Source organism: Theropithecus gelada, chromosome 2 (genome assembly GCF_003255815.1).
Source record: "Theropithecus gelada isolate Dixy chromosome 2, Tgel_1.0, whole genome shotgun sequence".
In the NCBI taxonomy this organism is placed as follows: domain Eukaryota; kingdom Metazoa; phylum Chordata; class Mammalia; order Primates; family Cercopithecidae; genus Theropithecus; species Theropithecus gelada.
This window is the reverse complement of record NC_037669.1, coordinates 136230371-136258255: the sequence shown is the minus strand read 5'-3', so window position 1 is coordinate 136258255 and position 27885 is coordinate 136230371. Positions and strand designations below refer to the sequence as shown.

The following is a 27885-nucleotide window of genomic DNA, read 5'->3' as shown; positions in this document are numbered from 1 at the left end:
ACATTTCATATGTAAGAGTTAAGTGGGTTTTTTCTTTATTAATACATGATAATGGACAACCATGTGACAAAGTACTGCAGTGTATGGTTTGGTGGTGTCTCCTTGCCTCTAGGATGGGATTTTTTCCAGGTGATTCTTCAGGATCTGACATCGATGCCCAACGCAGGCTTTCCAATGGCAATGCATGAGTTTTAGAGGTCACTGCCCCATCTTTCTTCAGGTGCTGTGTGCCATTTTCTCCCACCCATTTTATCCTCCATTACTTATAAAAACCCCACTCTAAAATTCAACCTATGTTATAAAATTAACATAATCAGGAGTTAGTACACATTGTTCCACAATGATAAAATTAAGACTCATAATGTACTATCTTGTTTCCTCTAACTTTTGAAGGATTTATATAATCTCTAAAGAGTCAGAGTAATACATAACACAAAACATGCAAAGAACCTTATCACTCGGTGTATATAATATGCTGGGAATTACTAAAGTACTCAAAAGCTTAATTTTCTTGGAAGAGCAACTGTCCACTGAAAATTACAGTATTCAAACAAAAGGTTATGTGTTAATAAATGAAAATACAGTACCTGATTTGGCATAAATTGTGAGATCTTTTTCACTAGTAAAGTGCTTAATTAAGAAACATTTTTCCGGCCGGGTGCGGTGGCTCAAGCCTGTAATCCCAGCACTTTGGGAGGCCGAGACGGGCGGATCACAAGGTCAGGAGATCGAGACCATCCTGGCTAACCCCGTGAAACCCCGTCTCTACTAAAAAATACAAAAAACTAGCCGGGTGAGGTGGTGGGCGCCTGCAGTCCCAGCTACTTGGGAGGCTGAGGCAGGAGAATGGTGTAAACCTGGGAGGCGGAGCTTGCAGTGAGCTGAGATCCGGCCACTGCACTCCAGCCTGGGTGACAGAGCGAGACTCCGTCTCAAAAAAAAAAAAAAAAAAAAAAGAAACATTTTTCCACTATTAATTTGTCAAAGGCACAAAATATCTTTGTGTCTCTCTTTAAAGTATTAGTTTTTTAAATTATGGTACTGTCCATTTAAATTTTACTTAATCAGAAAGCTTTACTGTGTTTTTTTTTCCCTCAGCAATTAAAAAAAATTACTTGAAGAATAACATTTAATTTTTATTTTCAAAATGTTGCTATAAACATACATACAACACTGAATTTGATCCCCTCCATTGGCTGTCTGTGTGCCATGAAGCACTTGTGACAGAAAACATATGTAAGCTTAGGGTAAAAGTTTATAAGGAATCAAAATATCTTCCAAAAAGAGGCGGTAGGGACAAGAGTAATCAATAAGTTTAAAAATCATAACTTTCATTTTATAAAAAATAGTTTGAATAATTTTCTTATAAATCTTTAATGCTTACAAAAGCAGGAAATACATTTAAAATAGTCTTTTTAACACAGATTCATTTGTACAATATGGTCATAAGAAAAATAACTAAAATGACATTTCAGTAGTCTATATTCTCTTCTCAGCAAATTCCACATAAAATTTAACTAATTTACAATTCAAAATAAGATTTTAACTGCCAACAATGTCAGACTAGTTGTGGTTAGTACCTGAATATCAAGTTCTTCTCCATTTTATATATTGTACCACAATTTTAAATACAGACCCAGCAGTGATAGGTACTAATAACTATACTTAACTACATGGTTCCCATCCATGACTACTGCATTGCAGCTTAAAACATGCTTTGGTCAGTAAATTTAAAAGATATAAATCAAATAACGAGGCCAGAAAAGTTGTTTTAGAATTTCCTGACCTTAAGCAAACTTTAAATACATCGACAAGGCAAAGAAAAATATGATCAAATATACAGAGAGGTTTCTATTTTTTCAACCATTTGGCATTTTATATTATTAATTTTGCTGTTTAAAATAATATTTTATATTCCTGTGCACTGATTATCATTGCTCTCTGAATTAAAACTAAACTACAATTACCTTTCTAGAATGTCCAGTAGTGTATATATTAATTGTTCCTTTTGCATTTCCATGAAGTTGATCCTTCATCCTGTAACTTTTTAAATTTTGGACCAAGAAAGAACCACCAACCAAATCCAATGAAAACACAAATAATGGACTCCACATAATAACCATCCAGGGCTGTAACACATGAGCCACCCAGTTTTTTGCAAAGCTGTAAAAATAAAACTATAATAAATAATCTACAATTTCAAAATGGAAGTATTTAGCAATTAACATGCTTCTACTTTATAAATAATTAATCAAAATATATTTTTCCTAAAACATTTCAGTATTTCACTGAATTCCAATGACAAAATATGTTACTGTATCTTAATTTCTCTAATGCTACTAACAGGATTAAAAATTATTTTCAGTTCTTGCTGTAAACAATACTCATTTTCTTTTTTCAGGCAGAGTCTCACTTGTTGCCCTAGCTGGAATGCAGTGGTGTGATAATGGCTCACTGCAATCTCTGGCTCCTGGGTTCAAGCAATCCTCCCACCTCAGCCTTCTGAGTAGCTAAGACCATAGGCATGCACCACCATGTCCCGTTAATTTCTATATTTTTTGTAGAGATGGTGTTTCACCATGTTGCCCAGGGTGGTCTTGAACTCCTGGGCTCAAGTAATCTGCCTGCTTCAGCCTCTCAAAATGCTGGAATTACAGGTGTGAGCCACCACAACCAGCTAAATATCTATTTTCTTTTTTTTTTTTTTTTTTTTTTTTAGAGACGGAGTCTCGTTCTGTCGCCCAGGCTGGTGTACAGTGGTGCGATCTCAGCTCACTGCAACCTCCGCCTCCCAGTTTTGCAATTCTCCTGCCTCAGCCTCCTGAGTAGCTGGGACTACAGGCACACACTGCCACGCCTGGCTAATTTTTTGTATTTTAGTAGAGACGGGGTTTCACCGTGTTGTCCAAGTTGGTGTTGAACTCCTGAGCTCAAGCAATCCACCCACCTCAGCCTACCAAAGTGCTAAGAATACAGGTGTGAGCCACTGCACCTGGCCCGAATATCTATTTTCATGATGTAGCTTTCGCATTCAGAAATATGAAGAAATTTCCAGTCCATCAAATCTAGAAGTAGACTAATGTCATTTTGAAAGAATTTATCAACAAACTACTCACTATTCAGGTTTAGTTATAACTGTTACATGGATAGCCAATGGACATTCCCTTTCTCTATCACTACAAAACTTAAGCTATTAATTATTATGCATTTATTTATTTATTTATTTTTGAGACAGAGTCTTGCTGTGTCACCCAGGCTGGAGTGCAGTCGCGTGATCTCGGTTCACTGCAACCTCCGCTTCCTGGGTTCACGCCATTCTCCTGCCTCAGCCTCCCAAGTAGCTGGGACTACAGGCGCCCACCACCACGCCCGGCTAATTTTTTGTATTTTTAGTAGAGACAGGGTTTCACCGTGTTAGCCAAGATGGTCTCGATCTCCTTACCTCGTGATCTGCCGGCCTCAGCCTCCCAAAGTGCTGAGATTACAGGCGTGAGCCACTGCGCCCAGCCTTAATTATGCATTTATATAATGCCTGCTGTGTAGGATAGTGATCCTCAAGGTGGGGGAAAAAGAGATCACCTCTCCTTTACTGAGAAACGCCTTTAAGAGGACTAGTCTTACTGATTTGAATTATTATAACCCTCAGCCTTGATGTGAAAGAAAAAGTATATGTAGATTTCTATACCAGAACCTATGGACAGATATGATTTTTAAAAAAGATATAGTACTTCTAGAAGCAAAACAAAGATATTAATATCTTAGTATTAGCTTAATGTTATCTAAAATTAAAACATACTTACCTCAACAGCATCAGGTGTTCGACAATTCTGGTTTGATGCTCCTACACACTCTTTTACTGTGAGGGGATCTACAAGCCAAAGAGCTACTGTAGAAGGCCAGTTTCCTCCCAGATTGGACACGGTATTTAAAAGGGTCATGTATGTTCCTCCAATAAGTGGATCACTAACCTTTGCATTGAAAGCCATTATAGAAACATACATGCTGTACACTGTAACCTACAGGAAAAACGTAAAACATCTTTAGTATGATTATAAAGCTTATAAAGCTACAGTCTAAATTAAGAACATCAAAATCATAAACCTGAAAATTAATTTTCATGATATTTATTGAACTCAATTCAACAAATACTCATCAAGCACCTACTATAGGCCAGGCTTTAAGATCACAGCAATATAAAGATGTGACCTTGGTCCCTCTGTGACACTGAAGAATTTATTCTAGGCTGGAAAATAGGGAATAAATATTTATAAATATAGGAAGTATTGTAAATAGAAGTGCACACATTGTGTTACTGGGGCATAAATATAAATGAGATTAATTATAGCACAAGTAGTCAAGAAAGACTCCACAGAGAAAATGTTAGATGAGGTAGCATTAAAGGATGCATAATGCACACAGCAAAATGCAAAACCTCCTATTTGTACTGTACCTAAATATATATCACATATTACATGTGTATATATACGTATTTATATGTATGCATTTATTACACATATAAATACTCAAATATTTAAAGAAATAGGAATATATATATTTTCTCCTACATATACACAAGAAAAGTATTTCAAAATTTATGTGACAAACTGGAGAAAAACATCCTTAAGAGGCAAAAAGTACTTAAAAGGCAAGAAATAACCTTTAATTTAGAAAGATGGAAACAAACTGTGTTTCCATAATGGTATTCCTTTGAATATTGTTTTTGGAGGTGTTCACAGAAAAAGGAGTTCCAAAGTCAAATAAAACTGAAAGACATTAACTTACACAAAATTGGTTCATTTCATTGTATGCCTTTTGAAATCTTTACAACATAAACTCCTTGAGGGCAGGGATTTTGGCATGATTTATTCATTTACATTTCAGTACTCAGAATGGTTTCTGGCAGGGAATAGGTGTTCACTTAGTAATTGTTGAAGAAGCTGGGTGCAGTGGCTCACGCCTATAATCCCAGCACTTTGGGAGGCCGAGGTGGGTGGATAATCTGAGGTCAGGAGTTCAAGACCAGCCTGGCCAATGTGGTGAAACCCCGTCTCTACTAAAAATACAAAATTAGCTGGGTGCAGTGGCGCTCACCTGTAATCCCAGCTACTTGGGAGACTGAGGCAGGAGAATCACTTGAACCCGGGAGGTGGAGGTATTACAGTGAGCCGAGATCGTACCACTGCACTCCAGCCTGGGCAACAGAGTGAGACTCTGTCTCAAAAAAAAAAAATGTGTTGAAGGACTCATTAAGGCGCTACTTACAGAGGGCTTATGTCATACACCATTTCTCGAATTTACTTGGCCTTGTACCTTTTTTCCCCCATAAAGCATCTGGTTATCTCAGTTTCAGTGACTATGGTTCAGCAAATTCTCAAATGAAATACAAAGCTAAATAAATAGTTTTTGGGCTATAACCTACTGACAGAAATACTAAAGCATTGACTAGTTAAAGCACTTCTTCAACCTTCTATTACATGCCTAGCATTAACTAAGCATGTGCAAAACAGAAAAAAAATTATATTTGGCAGTCTGGCCTCAATAATTTTATAGGCATAGAATTTAGTCAGACATGACCCACTATGGATTTCTCCTAAATGATTTACTGTATGCACAAAACTACTAAGATTACCTGGTAGTCATATTTTTAGGTTTCAGTTAAAAACTAAGTAATACATTAGCAAATATAACTTTCAAAGGATGTAAGCTAGAAAAATCCAAAGTGACTCAGAAATATGCATTAGCAATAACTGCAGTTAAGTCCCAAAGGTTATTTCTGGGCCTTTGCCATTTACTTGAGTCACTTGCATCCAGAACAAAAAAATCCCATTCTGGGCTGTGCACAGTGGCTCACGCCTGTAATCCCAGCACTTTGGAAGGTTGAGGCGGGTGGATCACCTGAGGTCGGTAGTTCTAGACCAGCCTAACCAATATGGAGAAACCCTGTCTCTACTAAAAAAATACAAAATGAGCCAGGCATGGTGGCACATGCCTGTAATTCCAGCTACTTGGAAGGCTAAGGCAGAAGAACTGCTTGAATCCTGGAGGCAGAGGTTGCAGTGAGCCAAGATCATACCATTGCACCCCAGCCTGGGCAACAAGAATGAAACTCTGTCTCAAAATAAAAAAAAAAGTCTCATTCTGCAACAGCAGCTTAGGCTAGAGCAAAGTGGGGATTCCTTCTTTTAGGGATTACAAACATATTTAAGAAAGAAAGAAAAAGCAGCTTGACACAGCTTTCAAAATCATAAAGAATAAGTCATAACTTTCAATATAGAAGCTAAGCCAGGGCCAGGCATAGTGGCTCACGCCTGTAATCCCAGCACTTTGGGAGGCCAAGGTGGGCGGATCACTTGAGGTCAGTAATTCAATACCAGCCTGGCCAATATGGTGAAACCCTGTCTCTACTAAAAATACAGATAATTAGCAGGGCGTGGGCAGTGGGCAAGCAAGCCAGACTCTGTCTCAAAAAAAAAAAAAGAGGCAGAAGCTAAGCCAGAAACTAGGGCCCTCTACTATTTCTCAATACTTTCAGAAAGAAAAGATTTTAGGAATTCAAGAAAGAATGAACTGAAAGCTAGGGATAAACTGAGAAATACTTAACAAGAGTAGAATTTGCTGGCTTTGGAATCAATTCTAAAATGTAACAAATACTTGTTGAATACATTTTTTTTTAATCTTTCAGCCGGGTGCAGTGGCTCATGCCTGTATTCCCAGCACTTTGGGAGGCTGAGGCAGGTGGATCACAAGGTCAGGAGTCAAGACCAGCCTGGCCAATATAGTGGAACCCTATCTCTACTAAAAATACAAAAATTAGCCAGGCGTGGTTGCACGTGCCTGTAATCCTAGCTCCTCAGGAGGCTGAGTCAGGAGAATCGCTTGAACCTGGGATGTGGAGGTTGCAGTGAGCCAAGATTGCACCACTGCACTCCAGCCTGGGTGACAGAGCAAGACTTCATCTTGGAAAGAAAACAAAAAAGAAAGTCTCTTTCTATGAACCGAACTCATTAAGTGAAAAGTCATAAGGTTTAAAGCCCACCATCAATAATTTCTTCAGTGTCAGATTCATGCTTAAATCTTAAAATTTATTATCATTATGTTAAGGCAACTGTATAAAGCTGTCTTCTTTATTTTACACAGAACAGTTTATTTCCTGAGAAAACCACAAGCTTACCTGATGTAAAGCATAACTCAGCAGGACTATGATATAGTAATATATAGGGAATCCCCCTTGATGTTCTACTTTAGGAGTCCACCAAACCAGTAGGGCATATTCTAACCCAAGCAATAATCTATAGAGAAAGAAACATTGAGTTGACTTCCATTTTAGCTTAAATAACAACAACAACAAAAACAGAAATCCGTTTGCCTACCATATGAAAGAAGCTGAATCTAAACCTGTTAGGAGGTTAAAAAGATAAAAGCGCATATAAATAATATTGAAAAAGATACTTTTCAAACCTTTTTCCATATATATAATTCTACACTCAGATATTAGTGATATTGATGAATGTGCCTCATTTTACCCTTTCTTATTTAGTAAGGTTTTATTTCATTTTTACCTGTAGGGCATGGCTTTGTAAAATGTGTTTAATGGCTGGGGACCTGCAGTGTATTTGCTGATAATCAGAGGCAGTATTATCTGCAAAGGAACCATTGGAACTGCCAATAAGGCTAAATGTTCTTTGGGTACTCCCTCTTCTACCAATTTCAGTCCTGTTACAGCATCTGCTGCTGAAAAACCAATCTGAAATATAAAAACAAAAAAGCATTTTAATTCATGACTTATGAAATATTTTCCTCCATTCATATGTAAGTTCTTCAAAAACCTCAATTTTATTACTGACTCATGACAGTTACAAGTTAGCATCATATTATTATACCTGGTACAACAATCAAGTTATACAAGGTACATTTTGCCTTTTGGTTTTCTAATAATATCAAGTGAAAACAACTGAAAATTCAGTACTGGTAGGGGTTGTAGATGGCTATAAATACAATTAAATTTCCACTTCAAAAAGTCCAATCTGTTATAGTAAACAAGGTCAAAAATCCAAATTTACTGATTTGTAAGTTTTAGGTTTAAAAGAACTTAAGCCTTTAATTGACCCAAATAAATCTGGTTAAAATGATGCCAAATATATATATACATTTTTAATGATTTCTGACTGACCATAATAAAATTTCCAAAGTTCATCTTAATGTTTCAAAAGTGATTCTGAGAAAACATATCTGAGAGATTGAATAAAATGAGAGTGATAAAGTATAGTTAGATTAATCCTTAAAAACAGCATAAAAAAAGAATAAGAATTAAATTAAGATTATTTAGATAGCCTCAAAGTATCTCCCCATGAGTCAGTTTTTAATTACAAAAGAAAAAATAGTACTTTTACAATAGGTTAGAAAAGCAATTAAAGGGATAAAGAGACATGATATGGCTTTCAATATAATTCCCTGCAGACATCAAAACATTACTTCTTTGATCTTCCTGCCTTATATACCTGTATAACCTCAACCCAAACAAGAAGAAACATGGGAGAAATGTAACTAGAAGCCCATTCTACAGAATAATTGGCCTGCATTCTTCAAAAATGTCAAGGATATTAAGGACAATGAAAGGTCATACCAACTGAATCCAATGTGTGATCCTAGATTACATCCCCAACCAGAAAAAAGTAAAGTTATGAAGACTGCTATTATGTAAAATTTGGATATGGACTATAATTAGATAATAATATTATATCAATTTAAAATTTCCCGATATTGAGTTGTGGTTTTGTAAGCAGAAAACTTGTTCTTAGGAAATACATACTTAAGGTACTTATGGATAAAAGGGCACAATGTGTACAAATTAAAGTATTTCAGAAGACATATGTAATGGATATATATAGAAAGAGAAAATCTACAGAATAAGGAAAGTGGAGCTAAATGTTAATAATTAGATAATCTGGATAAAGGATATAAAGGAGTTCTACCAACACATTTTCAAAAAGTATGAAATTATATCGATACAGTAAGCAGAAAGAAATTATTTAGGCAGATAGTGAGGGCAAAAGAATCCTCGGCAAAGCTTCCCTTCTAACAAAAAGTAGCTCCCCAAATCATCTCTTTTCTAACAAAGAGCAGTCTGAAAAACTTGAGTCGCAAACATAGATAAGCAAGCTGGAAGCTTGCATGGGGGAATGCCAGCAGCTGCACCAACAGAAAAGGGCTACCTGGGAGGCATGTCCACCATGAAAGCTCCATCTTTTTTTTTTTGTTAGCATGTGTACAGTAAAAAAGAAATCGGCAACATGGTGCAGCTCAGGCAGATAACTCACCTGCATAATAAAAAATTAGGGTGGGGGCTGCCAGAAATTCGTGCCCTGTGTAAATGGTGCACCTGGACCTTACCAGTTTTTCAGGCCCTGTTTAAATCAGACACCGCCTCCCCACTAGCTCATCTATAAAACCTCTTGCATTTCACCACAGATCTGGCAACACATTTTTCCAGGATACCTCTCTGTACCACAGAGCTATTCTCTTTCTCTCGCCTACTAAACTTCTGCTGTTAACCTCACTCTTTGTGTGCCCACGTCCTTGATCTCTGCGGCTGTGAGACAACAAACCTCAGGTACTACCCTAGACCACGAGGCCACTTCAATATCACACAAATATTTAAATAATAATAATAATAATAAGGCCAGGCACGGGGGCTCATGCTTGTAATTCCAGCACTTTGGGAGGCCAAGGTGGGCAGATATGAGGTCAGGAGATTTGAGACTATCCTGGCCAACATGGTGAAACTCTATCTCTACTAAAAATACAAAAACTAGCTGGGTGTGGTGGTACACGCCTGTAGTCTCAGCCACTCAGGAGGCTGAGGCAGGAGAGTCGCTTGAACCTGGGAGGTGGAGGCTGCAGTGAGCTGAGATCACACCACGGCACTCCAGCCTGGTGACAGAGTGAGACTTGGTCTTTAAAAAAAAATAAAAATAAATAAATTATAAATAGTATACACTGTAACTTCTTGGAATAGAGCCAAATTTCACCATAAAAAAATTAAAGGTGACATATATTTCACTTAAGTACAGAAAATAATTTCACTTACATTTTATTCATTGTCTTTGTAAAAATAAGATATACAAACTGACTTTAATGTTTACTTTTAAAATGTTAAAAGTTAAAAGTCTTAAAAGTTATATAGTAGAAGATATTTGTAATACATATATCTAATAAAAGACTCAAATCCAAAATATATTTTAAAAAGTTTGGTTTGGCACAGTGGCTCATGCCTGTAAGCACAGCACTTTGGGAGGATGAGGCGGGAGGACTGCTTCAGCCCAGAAACTCAAGACCAGTCTGGGCATCATAGTAAGAACTCTTCTCTACAAAAACATTTTTTTTAATTCACTGGGCATGGTGGTGGCACATGCCTGTACTTGGGCGACTGAGGTGGGAGGATCACTTGAGCCCAGGAGTCAGGCCTGCAATGAGCTGTGATGGTGCCACTGCACTCCAGCCTAGGTGACAGAGCCCTCATCTCAAAAAATGAAATCTAAACAGAAACAAAAACTTTACACATTTAAAGAAAAGGGCAACTTTGGATATTCAAATGGTCAATAATCACATCAAAAGATGCTCCATTTCTTTTGTCATTAGGGAAATTCAAAATATGGCAATAACAAGATGGCATTACACAACCACCAGAAAGGCTAAAATTAAAAAGATAATATAGGCCGGGCGCGGTGGTTCACACCTGTAATCCCAGCACTTTGGGAGGCCAAGGCAGGCAGATCATGCGGTCAGGAGATCAAGACCATCCTGGCTAACATGGTGAAACCCTGTCTCTACTAAAAATACACAAAATTAGCCGGGCGTGGTGGTAGGCACCTATAGTCCCAGCTACTCGGAGGCTGAGGCAGAAGAATGGTGTGAACCCAGGAGGCGGAGCTTGCAGTGAGCCGAGATTGCACCACTGCACTCCAGCCTGGGGGACAGAGCGAGACTCCGTTTCAAAAAAAAAAAAAAGATAATATATGTGTGTTCAAGGATGTGAAACAATCAGAACTCTCTTACACTGCTGATGGTAGGGAAAATTGGAACAACAACTTTGGAAAACTATTTGGCAGTACATAATACTATGCATTTTACATGAACCAGCAATTCTATTCCTATATATTTACCAATCAGGAATGTGCACCTATCTTCACCAAAAGTCACATATGTGAATGTTTGTAGAAACACTACTCATAATAGCTCTAAAAACCTGTTGATAGAATGGATAAATTGTGGCATATTCACACAAATGAATACTATACAGTAATGAGATCAACAAACTACTGCTATAAATAAAAATATGGATAAATTGCACAAATAGAACATTGAGCAAAAGAACATATGCATCCAACATAAAAATACATATTGTATAGTCCATTAACATATAATTCAAAAGGAAAGAAAATTAATCTGTAGTATTAAAAATTAGGAGAGATGTTACTGGGGAGAATTTTAAAAGGAGAAAACAGTATTATAGACTTTGTAATTGAAATACCTCCTTATATATTGCTACAGACAGTATAAACTAGCATAACCTTTTGAAAAGCAATTCAGCAATCATATCACATTCATTGACCCACTAATTGCCCACTTAATAATCTATTGGTCAGCCAGGCACAGTGGCTCACATCTGTAATCCCAGGACTTTGAAAGGCTGAGGCAGGTGGATCACATGAGGTCGAGAGTTCAAGACTAGCCTTACAGACATGGAGAAGCCCCATCCCTACTAAAAATATGAAATTAGCTGGGCATGGTGGCGCATGCCTGTAATCCCAGCTACTTGGGAGGCTGAGGCAGGAGGAGCTCTTGAACCTGGGAGGCAGAGGTCGTGGTGAGCTGAGATCGCACCATTGCACGCCAGCCTAGGCAACAAGCGTGAAACTCTATCTCAAAAACATATATATATTTAAAAAAATATATTAATCTATTGGCCAGCCTGTGTAGCAAAATGAGACCGCCATCTCTACAGAAAATTTAAAAATTAGTTGGGTGGGCCAGGCTCGGTGGCTCACGTCTATAATCCCAGTACTTTGGGAGGCCGAGGCAGGCAGATTGCCTGAGCTCAGGAGTTCGAGACCAGCCTGATCAAAATGGTAAAACCCTGTTTCTACTAAAAATACAAAAATTAGCAGGCATGGTGGTGCGCACCTGTAATCCCAGCTACTCCAGGGGCTGAGGCAGGAGAATCGCTTGAACCCAGGAGGAGGAGGTTGCAGTGAGCGGAGATCACACCACTGCACTCCAGCTTGGGCAACAGAGCGAGACTCTGTCTCAAAAAAAAAAAAAAAAAAAGTTTACTGGAAGGAAATGTCCAGAAAATCACAGACTTAAGCACAAAAATATTTGCTAGTGCATTTTCATAATTTAAAAACATAAGCAAAATATACAACAGAAAAATGAGTAGATGAGTAGATTATGGTAAATTTACACACTATATCATGTAGCTACTAAAAAGTATGTTTTCAAATATGTAATGCTACAGAAATGTATAAGACAAAGAGAAGATAAAAAATTATATGCAGCATGATTCAATTCCACTTTTAAAGTAAATGAGTAAATAGGCCGGGCATGGTGGCTCATGCCTGTAGTCCCAGCACTTTGGGACTCTGAGGCAGGCAGATCACTTGAGGTCAGGAGTTTGAGACCAGCCTGGCCAACATAGTGAAACCCCATCTCTTCCGAGAATATAAAAATTAGCTGGGTATGATGGCGTGTGCCTGTAATCCCAGCTACTAGGGAGGCTGAGGCAGGAGAATTGTTTGAACAAGGGAGGCAGAGGTTGCATTGAGGGGAGATCATGCCACTGTACTCCAGCCTAGGCAACAGAGTGAGACTCAGTCTCAAAATAAAAAAAAAATAATAAAATATAAAATAAAAGAAAAATAAAATAAAATAAAATAAAAGCATATGAGCAAATAAATATATGAAGTATATGTATACACACATACATGCACACACACATATACAGGGAAAAAAGGGAGGTTCAAAGGAAATATACCAAGAAGGTCAGTACTGTTTTGTTTTTTAATTAATTAATTTGTTTTTGGGATGGAGTCTCGCTCTGTCACACAGACTGGAGTGCAATGCGTGATCTCAGCTCAAGGCAACCTCCACCTCCCGGGTTCCAGTGATTTTCCTGCCTCATCCTCCTGAGTAGCTGGGCTTACAGGCGCCTGCCACCACACGCAGCTAATTTTTGTAATTTTAGTAGAGACAGGGTTTCACCAACTTGGCCAGGCTGGTCTTGAACTCCTGGCCTCAAGTGATCAGCCCATTTTGGCCTCCCAAAGTGCTGGGATTAAAGGCGTGAGCCACCACATCCAGCAAATACTGTATTTTAAATGATAAAATTATTAAGTGATATAATTAGATAATATTGTTTGGCCAGGTGGGCAGATCATCTGAAGTCAGGAGTTCAAGACCAGCCTGGTCAACAGGGTGAAACTCCGTCTCCATTAAAAATACAAAAAAATTGCCAGGCGTGGTGGCTCATGCCTGTAATCCCAGCACTCTGGGAGGCCAAGGGTGGATCACCTGTGGTCAGGAGTTCGAGACCAACATGACCAACATGGAGAAACCCCATCTCTACTAAAAATACAAAATTAGCTCAGCCTGTGCCTGTAATCCCAGCTACTTGGGAGGCTGAGGCAGGAGAATCGCTTGAACCTGGGAGGCAGAGGTTGCAGTAAGCCAAGATAGAGCCATTGTACTCCAGCCTGGGCAACAAGAGTAAAATTCCATCTCAAAATAAACAAATACAAAACAACTAGTGGGCATGGTGGCACACACCTGTGGTCCCAGCTGCCCAGGAGACTGAGGCAGGAGAATCACTGGAACCCAGGTAGCAGAGGTTGTAGCGAGCCAAGATTGTGCCACTGCACCCAGCCTGGGAGACAGAGTAAGACTTTATCTCAAATATATATATATGTGTGTGTATATATATATATATATATATAGTTACGCTCCTTGAACTTTTCACATTTTCTGAACTTCCTATTCTTTTTTTTTTTTTTTTCCTTGAGACCCCTGTCTCAACAGAGAAACAGACCCCTGGCTCTGTTGCCCAGGCTGGAGTGCAGTGGCACAACTATGGCTCACTGCAAACTCCACCTCCCAGACTCAAGCTATCTTCCTACTTCAGCTTCACAAGTAGCTAGCACTCCAGGCATGTGCCACCGTACCCAGATAATTTTTTTATTTTTTGTTTCGCCATATTCAGGCTGGTCTTGAACTCCTGAGCTCAAGAGATCCTCCTGCCTTGGCTTCCCAAAGTGCTGGGATCACAGGCATGAGCCAGCACATCTGGCCTTCTATCATTAAGAGGAAAAAACACTCACTATTTAAAATGAATATAATGAGGCTAAAATGGTTCCTTCAAAGCTGTCAAAAGATAGGTGTAAAGTGTTTATGTACATAGATTTAAGTATATAAAATGAAAATCCTATAAGATTGCAGATTTTAGAAATATTAACTCCAACACTAGCAATAGTTCACTGTAGCAAAATATACTTACCTTAATCTAGCCTAACGTGTTAAAAATATTTTTAGAACTATAAAACTGAGACACCTTAATATAGAATAAAAGTCACCAGTAATCCCTATTTCTCTTATGGTATAATTTTCCTTTCAGTACTTAAATAATTCAATGGACTTTTTTTTAATTGACTTCTAATACTCATATACTTCTGTATCTATCTATCTATCTATCTATCTATCTATCTATCTATCTATCTATCTATTTTTGAGACAGAGACTCACTCTGTCGCTCCAGTTAAGAGTGCCATGGTGTAATATCGGCTCACTGCAACCTCCACCTCCTGGGTTCAAGTGATTCTCCTGCCTCAGTCTCCCAAGTAGCTAGGACTACAGACACGTGCCACCATGCCTGGCTGATTTTTGTATTTTTAGTAGAGACAAGGTTTCACCATGTTAGCCAGGCTGGTCTTGAACTCCTGACCTCACGTAATCCGCCTGCCTCGGCCTCCCAAAGTGCTGGGATTACAGGCGTGAGCCACGACGCCTGGCCCTATATCTTTTTACATCACACTTTAAGTAAATAATTGTATTACTCCAACATTAAATGTATACTGATTATAAGAAGGCAGAGCTATTGATTATTGAAGATATTAATCTCCATTCCAAGCATTAATATCATTAAGGTCCACATTTACTAACAGTTCTTCAAATTGACATAATTCTTTACAATACTCCAAGATATTTAGCTTACTTTAAAATTAAAGTTGATATCACTGTATCTTTTCAAATACATTTAATAAACAGAAAATATTTTCATTGTTAAATTCTAATGGTAGTGGAAAGGGACCTGTGATATGAAAAAGACACTGAAAGTATTCCATGATATTGATACTTATAAGAAAATGATAAATTTGATTTATAAATCTCTTACCTTTGCAGTTAGAATCAGAAGGCAAAATGTCAGAACTGCTGGCATTTTTATAATTGCAAAAAGCAGCTTGTAAGTATCTGTGATTCCTTGTGTTTCTTCTTTTACTACTGATACTTCTTTGTTTTCTTTTTTCAGAAGGGCAACCAATGTTGTTGTTATTAAAAATACAGTTCCCCAGAAAAAAAGGAAATCTGAAAATGTTTTAAATCTATAATTAATTTAATTTACATAATTTCATTGATACTAAATAATTCTATATACAGTAACTTTCAACTAAAATGTTATTTAAAAAATTAGCCAAGTACAGGGGCTCATGCCTATAATCCTAGCACTTTGGGAGGCCAAGGTGGGAGGATTACTTGAACTCAGGAATTCAAAACCAGCCTGGGCAATATAGTGGGACCCTATCTCTACAAACAATAAGAAATTAGCCAGGCTTGGTGGTGCACATCTGTAGTCCCCCATACCTGGGAGGCTGAGGACTACTTGAGCCCGTGAAGTGGAGGCTGCAGTGAGCTGTGATTGTACCACTGCACTCCAGCATGGGCAACAGAGTGAGACCTTGTCTTAAAAAAAAAAAAAAAAAAGTCAACATTTAGGTACCTCTTTATTATATTCAAGGCATTGTACCAGACACAGCAAATGAACAAAAGAGTCCTGACTCTTAAACGTAGAGACCCAAAATAGACAGTGACAACAACAACAAAAAAGGCAGGGGGTGGCGGGAGTGGAGGGCATTACATTTAGTGTACAACTGAGTTGAATGAACAAAAGTCTATCATGTCACTTTATTCAAGGAAAATGCTAGGGGTGGGAAATGATTTTCATATCCCCTAAGGTACACCAGTTATATTTCTTATACACCCAAGCCTTTTCAGTTGTTCATTAAATTTGACAACATGCGATTATTTACATCAGATTTTCTACCTTGTATTTTTAAACTTTCTAAGGCTTTCAATCTGTTTAAGAATAACCTTCACATCTCAATACTATGATACAAAAGGCATTTGCTCACACTCGTAGGTGCAGAATGAGGACACATGAAGAGTACTGTTTGAATTGTTTCAGTGAAAGATAGTTGAGCCATTAGCTATCACCTTGAACAAATTTAGTGGAGGGAGTGAATAAAGATCTGGAAGATTCCGCTAAACAGCTAAAAATAATAGTAATAATGGAGATATCATTTATGACAAAAATATGCTACGCATTTTACATGTATCAACTCCTTTACTTCAACAACCCAACAGATTAGGTTATCACCAGCCCAAATTTACAGGTGAACAAACAAAGGTTTAGGGAGGTCAAGCTGTCCAAGTTACATTCTAAGTCAGTGGTAAAATGGTGATTTCACACCTTATAAGTACAACTAATTTCAAAACTTGTATCTCATTAACCACCCTGAGAATTGCATTTTAGTTTGCCACTAGAAAACTTATTAGATAACCCTGTCTTAGTCTCTTCATCTGTAAAATAAGATTTGGCTAGAAAATCCTTGCATTAGAGCTTAAACATTCTAGACTTGTACTCCATTTTAGATGTTTTTACTTTTGATTTTATGGTGTATGTGGCACAACTGATCAAGGACCCTAGTCACCTCTTCTCAAAAACAATTAGAATATTCTTCAGTCAGGGTATTTCTTTAGATTGAATCTTGCTCTTGCTGCTGTGCTCACTGAAGGTGATCACTACAGTTTGAACCTCATTTATGAGGGAGAAATATAGCATTATTTGTTTATATAAATTTCACCTTGGTATTTAAATATTCCTTTCTTATATGTTATCTCATTTGATTCTCACAGCAAACAGAATAGGCTAAGCATGTGTTATTACTATATACAGATGAGGAAAAGAAACTCAGAACACTTAAATCTTTACCAAAGGTAAAATCACTAACAGGCAGAGGCGGAGGCAGAGCTTGAATCTCAACCTTCTGAAGTTGAGTCTTACGTTCTTTCCATATTTTATACTGCCTAATAAAGATATATATATATATATATATATATATATATATTTTTTTTTTTTTCCGGAGATGGAGTTTCACTCTTGCCAGGCTGCAGTGCAGTGGCGCAATCTCAGCTCACTGGAACCTCCACCTCTCGGGTTCAAGCGATTCTCTTGCCTCAGCCTCTGGAGTAGCTGAGATTACAGGCGTGTGTGCCATCATACCCAGCTAATTTTTGTATTTTCAGCAGAGACGGGGGTTTCACCATGTTAGTCAGGCTGGTCTCGAACTCCTGACCTCAAATGATTCTGTCTGCCTTGGCCTCCCAAAAAGCTGGGATCACAGGTGTGAGCCATCATGCCCAGAATAAAATAACATCTTAACATAATTTCTAGCATTTTGGAATCTGATTCAAAAGGAATGAACAACAATGTATTAATAACATTATCCTTGTAAGTGAGGCTAATGTCCACTTTTTTATTTTTTAGTTTAAGTAATAAATGTTTAAGCAAAGAATTTTACATATTATTAACAGCATTAACTTGGCATGTCCACTATTTTTGCATTCTTACTTCCATCTGCAAAATAAGATTAATAATGACTTGTTTACAGTTTCACATACAATACTATTCTCATTGAGTAGGGTTTTGTTCATCATTTAAAACAGTTGTTTAACAAGCCCTGAAAAAAAAATTTTCACTGTCACCAGAAATTCAAATTAATGTTAAGTGAAAAGTAAAAGTTTTCCAATTACATAAGACTTAAAGAGTTCCATTTTTCGAGGCAAAAGAATTGAAAATTTGTTTAGCATAGTCTACCAATTTTAATAAACACAGTCCATCTAAAATTTAAATTCCTTGATACCAAGAGAAAAAAGAAGAAGAAACTAAACAAGTTTCAGCAATGTTTGCAGATAAGATTATTTCTTTTTTTATTTTTTTTGAGACAGGGTCTCACCCAAGCTATAGTGCAGTGGTGCAAACTTGGCTCACCGCAGCCTTGACTTCCTAGGTTCAAGTGATCCTCTTGCCTCAGCCTCCCAAAGTGTTGAGATTACAGGTGTGAGCCACTGTACCCAGACAAAGATATTTCTTTTTTTTTTTTTTTTTTTTGAGGCGGAGTCTCGCTCTGTCACCCAGGCTGGAGTGCAATGGCCGGATCTCAGCTCACTGCAAGCTCCGCCTGCCAGGTTTACGCCATTCTCCTGCCTCAGCCTCCTGAGTAGCTGGGACTACAGGCGCCCGCCACCTCGGCCGGCTAGGTTTTTTTGTATTTTTTAGTAGAGACGGGGTTTCACCGTGTTAACCAGGATGGTCTCGATGTCCTGACCTCGTGATCCGCCCGTCTCGGCCTCCCAAAGTGCTGGGATTACAGGCTTGAGCCACCGCGCCTGGCTACAAAGATATTTCTAATTTCTTTGTGCTTTGAAGAGAAAATACATAAAAAGAAGGAAGTAGTGACAATGGTTCAGTCACAAAGCCCTAATTCAAAGGATTTCCATATCTCACACATGCAGAAGAATGAAAAAGCCAATAGCTCAGAGAGGCCAGGAAATATATTAAGAAGTTTTATGAATACAATTACCACAAATCAGACCAATGCTAATAACTGATAGCCAGTAGTCTTCTTAGACTTATTAACATTGCTTTGATGCTAGAGACATCCATAGACTATTATGCCAACAACCATAAAGAAACATTATTACCAAAAATATGGAAATATTTCATTATTAACATTTTGGTTAGTTTTGATTTATGTATTTTACCATTATTACCAAAAATATTGAAATATTTAATCATTAACATTTTGGTTTTGATTTGTGTATTTTATAAACTTAAGCATACATGGTATATATATGTATGATCAAGATATCAAAGCTGATGTTCAAGTTTCATAAACATGATTTTTGAGCAAAGACCTAAAAAACAGACTAAATATTCTGAAGTGGCTCCACGATCTTGTCCAGTGCTTTCATGAATGCAGAAATTAAGAGCATGTAACAATTCATTAGTAACCAATAAAGGTACAATAGCTAGCACCTGAGTGTCTATTATAAGATCTGAGAAAAACAGAGGACATCTCATTTAAATCCCAAAATCACTTTCCAAAATAGGCATTATTACTCCTACTTTATATACAAGGGAACAGAATCACAAGCCAGAAAGTGCCAGAAATGGCATTCAAACTCCGGTCTAGTTCTAAAGCAAGAAATGTTTTCCACTATATCATCCAGATACTCAGATACGCCCACAGCAAGTAAGCTCTCTTTTCTATCAACTGGACACCGCTGAGAAAAAAGGTTCATATTTTAGCTCCAACCATGAGGTCTGGAACATAGATACTTTCTCCACACTTCTTTTTTTTTTTTTTTTTGAGATGGAGTTTCACTCTTTTTGCCCAGGCTGCAGTGCAATGGCACAATCTAGGCTCATCGCAACCTCCGCCTCGCGGGTTCAAGTGATTCTCCCGCCTCAGCCTCCCAAGCAGCTGGGATTACAGGCATGCATCACTAACCCAGCTAATTTTTGTATTTTTAGTAGAGACGGGGTTTCTCCATACTGGTCAGGCTGGTCTTGAACTCCTGACCTCAGGTGATCCACCCGCCTCAGCCTCCCAAAGTGCTGGGATTACACGCGTGAGCCACCGCACCTGGTTCCCACACTTCTTTAAACTGGCTACTTGTATTCCCCCTTCTCACCTCCATCTCCTCATATGGTGATATGCCAAAGAAAATTTAAATGCACAGGATAAACAAACTTGGTGTGTCTTCCTAAAGAATTCATTTTACTCAATAAATTATAGGGAGATGACATTAATGAGAATAAATAGGCTGGGCACGGTGGCTCACGCCTGTAATCGCAGCACTTTGGGAGTCCAAGGCAGGTGGATCACTTGAGGTCAGGAGTTCAAGACCAGCCTGGCCAACATGGCGAAACCCTGTCTCTACTAAAACTACAAAAAGTAACTAGGCATGGTGGCACATGCCTATAATCCCAGCTACTTGGGAGGCTGAGGCATGAGAACTGCTTGAACCCAGGAGGCAGAGGTTGCAGTGAGCCGAGATTGCACCACTACACGCCAGCCTGGGTGACAGAGCAAGACACTCTCAAAAAAATAAAAAAGGAATACAGCTTGTCTTTCTGAGAATGTAGGGTAACATTTTAAGCCTAGACATGAATGCTAAATAATGTATTATAGCCTATATAAGAATACCTGGTCTATCTAGAAAAGGGTCAATTAGTCTTTTCCAAATTCTAACAGGCATTTTGAGTCATAAATTATGTGTTATGAAAGCAGGACAAAGAAATCTGTCATTAGGTAGGAATTAATGGTTCCTCTCTCTAAAGCATCAATGTCTTACAAACACTGTTTTTATTGTCATTAGTTTGGTTAGATTCATACTCACAGTATCAACTTTTTCAAAGCAATACTTTCTCTTATTTATTCCTGTATGTGTGTGCCTATTTATAAACAAACTGATTTATAAACTCTAGTATCTTTAGCTCTCTTCTCTGGCATTAGACCATCTTGTTCCCTGTTCCTAAACCCAAATATGCTGCTCCCTATTCCAATCACTTCTAATTGTTACTACTTATGCTAGAGGGAGAGGGCCTCAACTACGAGTTTACAGGCTAGATGTGGCCTGAAGACATAAATTAGATTAGATAGATGGCAGATAGATAGATAGATTAGATAGATTTTTTTTAAAAGATGGGTCTTGCTAGGTTGCCCAGGCTGCAGTGCAGTGGTTATTTAGACACTACTGTAATGCACTGCAGCCTCGAACTCCTGGCCTCAAATGATCTTTCTATCTCAGTCTGTCAAGTGGCTGGAACTACAGATGCATGCCACTCTACAGATGCGTGCCACTGTGCCTAGCTAAAGACATGTTTTTATATGAGCCTAAGAAGTGTTTTTAAAATCAGGAAATAAAAAAGGAATTTCTAGTTTCTCTTGAATACTCCTAAGATTTAGCAATCGTGCCGGGTGGGGTGGCTCATGCCTGTAATCCCAGCACTTTGGGAGGCCGAGGCGGGCGGATCACGAGGTCAGGAGATTGAGACCATCCTGGCTAACACGGTAAAACTCCGTCTGTACTAAAAATACACAAAATTAGCCGGGTGTGGTGGCGGGCACCTGTAGTCCCAGCTACTCGGGCGGCTGAGGCAGGAGAATGGTGTGAATCCTGGAGGCGGAGCTTGCAGTGAGCCGAGATCGTGCCACTGCACTCCAGCCTGGGCGAGAGTGAGACTACGGCTCAAAAAAAAAAAAAAAAAAAAAAAAAAAAGATCTAGCAATCTTGGGATCCTATTGTCACAAAACTACAACTTACTAGAGTTGATACTCCTCACCTTTAGAGGGGCATGGATTTCTCAAATTATCTCTGTCCCTCCAACTCAGATGACTCATTTACATTATCTATCTACCCAATATATTCCATCTCCACTTATCTGTAACAATCTGTAACAATCAAAACTGCTACAGACAGTATTTTATTTATTTTTTATTTATTTATATTTTTGGAGATGGAGTCTCACTCTGTCACCCAGGCTGGAGTGCAGTGGCGCAATCTCAGCTCACTGCAGCCTCCACCTCCCCAGCTCAAGTGATTCTAATGCCTCAGCTTCCTGAGTAGCTGGGATTTCAGGTATGCGCCACCACACCCGGCTAATTTTCTGTATTTTTAGTAGAGACTGGGTTTTGCCATGTTGCCCAGAGTGGTCTTGAACTTCTGAGCTCAAGCAATCTGCCCGCCTCAGCCTCCCAAAGTGCTAGGATTACAGGTGTGAGCCACTGCACCTGGCCAGAACATATTTTAGAATTAAAAAAACAAAAACAATAAACAATTATGCTTCCTTTCAATACTTGGATTTTCTAAACATTGCCTCAGTGCTTAGCTCCTCTGTAATCACCTAAGCAGTTATATTTCCTTCATATAATTCTTCGTGTGCTATATAACTTTTTCAAAACCACTGGTTTTTCTTAGTTATCCTAAGTTCCAGAAAGAACAATGTTATAAATGTGGTATGTTCAGTCATAAAAAGGAGAATGAAACTATAGGAATTCTAACTTTCAACTAAAATGTTTGAACCAGAAACAGCAGTCTACCACAGATATAAACAGCTGAATTAAAAAGTAAGCTAGTTTTAGAATCTACTGCAGAACAAAGTTCAAATTCCACAGGGAAAAAAAAAAAAAAATTCAAAGTAACAAGTCAAGGCCGGGCACAGTGGCTCACACCTGTAATCCTAGCACTTTGGGAAGCCGAGGTTGGCAGATCACTTGAGGTCAGGAGTTCAAGACCAGCCTGACCAACGTGGTGAAACCCCATCTCTACCAAAAATACAAAAATTAGCCAGGTTGCACATGCTTGTAATCCCAGCTACTAGGGAGGCTGAGGCAGCAGAACAGCTTGAACCCTGGAGGGGGAAGTTGAAGTGAGCTGAGATCACACCACTGCACTCTAGCCTGGGCAACAGAGCGAGACTCCATCTCAGAATAATAATAATAATAATTCACCGCCTAGAAATACTTTGTGAATGCATCCTGTCTATTACCAGTTCGTTGCTTTTTTCTTGAGATGGAGTCTTACAGGCTGTATCACCCAGGCTGGAGTGCAGTGGTGCGATCTCAGCTTACTGCAACCTCCGCCTCCCCTGTTGAAGTGATTCTCTTGCCTCAGCCACCTGAATAGCTGGGACTACAGGTGCATGCCACCACACCGGGCTAATTATTGTATTTTTAGTAGAGACAGGGTTTCACCATGTTGGCCAGGATGATCTTGGTCTCCTGACCTTGTGATCCACCCGCCTTGGCCTCCGAAGTGCTGGGATTACAGGCATGAGCCACTATGCCCAGCCAGTTTGTTGCTTTTGGTGTCTGCTTTTCATTTTGTCCTGGGACTGATGTTTATATTACCCTAGAGGATTAAGGAGATGATGTTACTTAAGACGAGAAAGCCTCAGTGAAATCAAAGTTTAAGAGGCCATGGAAACTAAATTGCTAATTAGCTAAATTGGAACTTTCTCTTAATGTAAGCGTGATTGGTAAAACATTATCCCAGAGAATGCTGTTATGAGTTCAATAATTATAATATTTATACTCCCTTAGCCACAACTGTTCCCTAATGGATCAAAATTATGCCACTGGATTTTAATTTACGCTGACTTCTTTTTTTTTTTTTTTTTTGAGACAGAGTCTCGCGCTGTGTCACCCAGGCTGGAGTGCAGTGGCGCGATCTCGGCTCACTGCAAGCTCCGCCTCTCAGGTTCACGCCATTCTCCTGCCTCAGCCTCCGAGTAGCTGGGACTACAGGCGCCCGCCACCACGCCCGGCTAGTTTTTTGTATTTTTAGTAGAGAAGGGGTTTCACCATGTTAGCCAGGATGGTCTCGATCTCCTGACCTCGTGATCCACCCGCCTCGGCCTCCCAAAGTGCTGGGATTACAGGCTTGAGCCACCGCGCCCGGCCCACGCTGACTTCTTCTTTTTTTTTTGAGATGGAGCCTTGCTCTGTCACATAGACTAGAGTGCAATGGTGCGATCTCGATTCACTGCAACCTCTGCTTCCGGGGTCTTCCTGGGTTCAAGTGATTCTCCCCACTCAGCCTCCTGAGTAGCTGGGATTACAAGTGAGTGCCACCACTTCCAGCTAAATTTTGTATTTTTAGTAGAGAAGGGGTTTTGCCATGTTGGCCAGGATGATCTCAAACTCATCTCAGGTGATCCATCCACCTCAGCCTCCCAAAGTGCTGGGATTACAGGCGTGAGCCACTGAACCCAGCCTTGACTTCTTTATTTTTATTTTAATTAATTTTTTAATTTTGGCTGGGCGCATATATATAATTATATATTATATATATAATATCTCTCAACCAAACAACTGAGGAAAAAGTACTATCACCATCATTTCACCAGTAATAGTGGCTCACTCACTAGCAGTCTGAGGAGGTGTACATAAGGTTAGATGTGTGTGAGAATGAATAAGATTGCAGGAGATCACAGGAAATTAGTATAGTTGTGACACCTCCTACCATCACCCACATACCTGGACATTTACTCTACTGGGAATTTCCAAGGTAGCACAGAAGCTGAGAAGTTTAGCTGCTTAAATTTCAAAACAGAATCCCCTAAATTAATCATCACTGACAGAAATGAAGAATTCCACTATATTCCTGACATTGTTATTCCTTATATTGGTCATTTTACTTGTTTTCTAGTTGCTACAAAAGCTAAAAAAAAACCAAAATACAAAAACCCTCAGATAAGCTTAGGCCAGGTGGGGTGGCTCACACCTGTAATTCCCAGTACTTTGGGAAGCCAAGGAGGGGGAGGATCACCTGAGTCCAGGAGTTTGAGACCAGCCTGGCCAACATAGTGAGACACTCCCCCACCCCCAACCATCTCAATTAAAAAGAAGAAGAAAAAAGAAAAAAGAGAAAAACTTACATGTGTTTTACTAATGCAGAGAAACGGAGAAATTTTTAGACCTTACCCTCCATTACTTACAGGACAAACTTTTAAACCCTTTTCCCATAGTAATTAAAATCTTACTAATTTAGTCACAGCCTTTCTCAGCATGATTTCCCAAACCCAGTTCAGGCAATGTCCTGTACTTTTTTGTACTTTCCTGCCTCAGTGCACTTTCACTTTGTGTTGTGCATCCTGGTGTGCCATTTCCTGGCCTCGTGGAATCTTTTTCAAGAACAAAGTCAAATGTTATCTGCAATGTGAAGCCTGACTCCCAAAGGCAGTTACTGGCAACTCCAAAGTCTCCTAAAACGTTCATCTCCCCTATTTCTTGAGTGCAGAACTCTGTCTTATTCATAAGAGGCCTTAGAACCCCGTCCCGTAGCTGACTCAATAATGTTTGAAAGAATAAACCCTGTTCCACTCACTAGAAGGCTGGATTCTGGGTACAATGGTAGGGGTAGAAATGGATCAGAAAGTATAGAGCTAGAAACCTAAAACCAACAAGACAAAAGGAAAAATGTGAACTATATGAGCCACACTTTTAAAAAATGTGCATTTGTGTATTAAGCAAGTGGCACGAATCCCTGGACTCCGTTGTTATTTGATGGGTTGCCTCTCCCTGTTAACTACCTGCAGAGTACTGATCATTTGATTGCTCTGATGTCATTCATTTTGGCTTTAATAATTTAAAGAAGCTCATCTGGACGAAACAGAAAACTTACCTTGAGTTATCGCCCATACAATGATTTCCAGTAAATTAATGAGCTTCCCTCCAACATCACACACTCTTTCAAAAGGATAAATAAACCTAACACCGTAATAGTTTAAATACACTACCTGCAAGAGTAACGATTCCTCTGGGTTGAGGCTGAAATCGCAAATATTTGTTACAAAAGTCGGCAGATTCAAGGGCCAAAAACAAAACATTGCCCAAAAAGTAACCCGCTGTTTGGCCCACCGAATTGCAAGTAGAAGCATAACCCACATTTTCCCTGGATAACATAGTTAACGCCCAACCATCGACAGCAATGTCCTGAGTGGCGGCCAAGAATTCAAACAAAAAGAATGCCACAGTGAGAGCAATCACGTCGGGTGTCCTGCCTTCGGTATTCCCAAGCAAACGGTCCACCTGAGTGGATAAATATATCATGAAGAGTCCTAGTATATACTGTGTCGGGACAAGCCAAGATTTGCGACGACCGAAGTTCTTAACGTAGACAGCATCCACCAACGGGGCCCAGAGTAATTTGAGACTGAAAGGCCAAAAGACAAAACTGAAGAAAGCTTGGTCTGTATAGCTAACATTTTTGCTTTGCAAAATGAGTGGGATGCTTCCCGCCAAGCCCAAGGGAATACCCTGAAGCACGTAAAGAAAGAGTAGCAGCAAAATGCTGCTTAGTTCCGCCCGGAAGCTCCGTGGGGCTTTTAAGAAGTCGCCAGTGCCGGTATCCCCCAGAAGAGCTTCTCTGTCCCCTTCTCGGCCCGCTGAGTCCAAATGACTGTCATCCCAACCGCCCGGAGGCAGGGGACCGCTCTTCATATCCAAAGAGTGACTGAAATTCCCTGGCCGCCGTTGCCGGCTGCTGTCCTTGTGGGAGATGGTGGGTGACATATCAGAGACGATGCAGAGCCCCGTCTGTGGGGGGCCGGGGCTGAGCGTTTTGGATCGGTCCAGTCCCAGGTCCAAGGCTGTCGCGCTGGACCAGGGTTTCGGTGGTTCACGGGATGGTGGCAGGGCTCAGGGCGATAAGGGCACTTGTTACGGCAGCCCAGAGTGCTGAAGCCGGGAGCCAGTCCTCTGGCTAGAAGCCCAGAGGATGCCTGGCTAGGTGCCCCCTGGAACGGCGTCAAGAAGCCTGAAGGAGACCCCCGGGCAGTCGCTCCGGGCTCAGGGCTGGAGGTGTGTGCCGTGGTGCCGCGATGGAAACCAGCTCCTACCTGCGGCGGGACCGAACGGCTGGTCTCCCGACCCAACACCTCCAGCTCTCGCCGACACCAATGCGGCAAACAGCACTTTCTCTACAGGACTCCAGAAAACGCATATAACTTCCTGCCTCGCGCTTCAGGAAGTGGTCCCAGTCTCTAACACGTCCCTTCCCAACCTCCAGAGCAAGCCAATCAGGAACACGCTCTTGTGGCCCAGTTCGGAAACAATGCTTGGTGGGAACCTGCAATCTTGGCGGCCGGAACTTTCGGGGAGGATTAACGCCGGCGCACCGTGCGGCCGGGGCGGGGCACCGCCCAAGCTCGGGCTCTATGACAGCGCCTATGGCAGTCTGGAAAGCGTGGGCCTCGGTCATTGGGCACGAGCGGTCACGTGACAGTGGGTTCCTCCAGGCCTGCGCTGGTGGTTGAGTGATGTAATCACGCGGGGTCTGAGGTCTCTGTGTGTGTAGGTTTCGTCGTTGTGCTGATGACAAGCAGTGCCCGAACTCTAGGCTGGAAATTGTGCCAGGCTGCTGCTTTCGTGGCTGACCAGAAAAGGGCAGAAGGATTGAAGTTTACGAAGTTTTTGAATCAGGAGGCAAGGTCGCCTTGTGCCCCTAAAAGGGTAGAAAAAGGCCTGGCTACCTGGAGAATCGTGTCCTTACGGTGCCTGCATATTTATGATACGAATTAAGCTGCTCAAGGGGTGCTAGGTTTGTCTGCAGTCCATTTATCCCTCCTGGTGGAAGACGCGTAGTGAAACTTGGTAACCAACTCTAATTACATTGGTGATTGGATGACTCGTTACATCCTCTATATTTATGTTGCAATAAAACGTCTTGTGGCTGGGCGCGGTGGCTCGCGCCTGTAATCCCAGGACTTTGGGAGGCTGAGGCGGGCGGATCACCTGAGATCGGGTGTTCGAGATCAGCCTGACCAACATGGAGAAACCCCTTCTCTGCTAAGAGACGCACAGGAATGTGAGAATCTGATTAATTTTTTTTTCTGCTCTCTCATCTCTGGCAGAAAGATTATTATTATTATTTTATTTTATTTTATTTTTTTTGAGACGGAGTCTTCTCACACTGTCGCCCGGGCTGGTG

At 40.1% G+C, this 27885-nt stretch overlaps 1 protein-coding gene across 3 annotated transcripts; it reads right to left on the bottom strand.

Moving 5' to 3' along the window:
• SLC33A1 (solute carrier family 33 member 1) lies at positions 1 to 27057 on the bottom strand. 3 transcript variants are annotated; one of them, XM_025376617.1, is made up of 7 exons: positions 25694 to 27057; positions 15443 to 15633; positions 7560 to 7744; positions 7172 to 7289; positions 3801 to 4016; positions 1968 to 2163; positions 1 to 291 (listed from the first exon to the last, which is right to left on the bottom strand). In XM_025376617.1, exons 1-6 carry the CDS (start codon positions 26466 to 26468, stop codon positions 1996 to 1998), a joined length of 1653 nt encoding a protein of 550 aa, XP_025232402.1. In that variant the 5' UTR covers positions 26469 to 27057; the 3' UTR covers positions 1 to 291; positions 1968 to 1995. The 3 variants fall into 3 exon arrangements, with proteins under 3 accessions (XP_025232402.1, XP_025232400.1, XP_025232403.1); XM_025376615.1 differs by lacking the exon at positions 1 to 291 and having other exon boundaries at positions 1116 to 2163; XM_025376618.1 differs by lacking the exons at positions 1 to 291; positions 7172 to 7289; positions 15443 to 15633 and having other exon boundaries at positions 1116 to 2163.
• Positions 27058 to 27885: the final 828 nt, after the last annotated feature.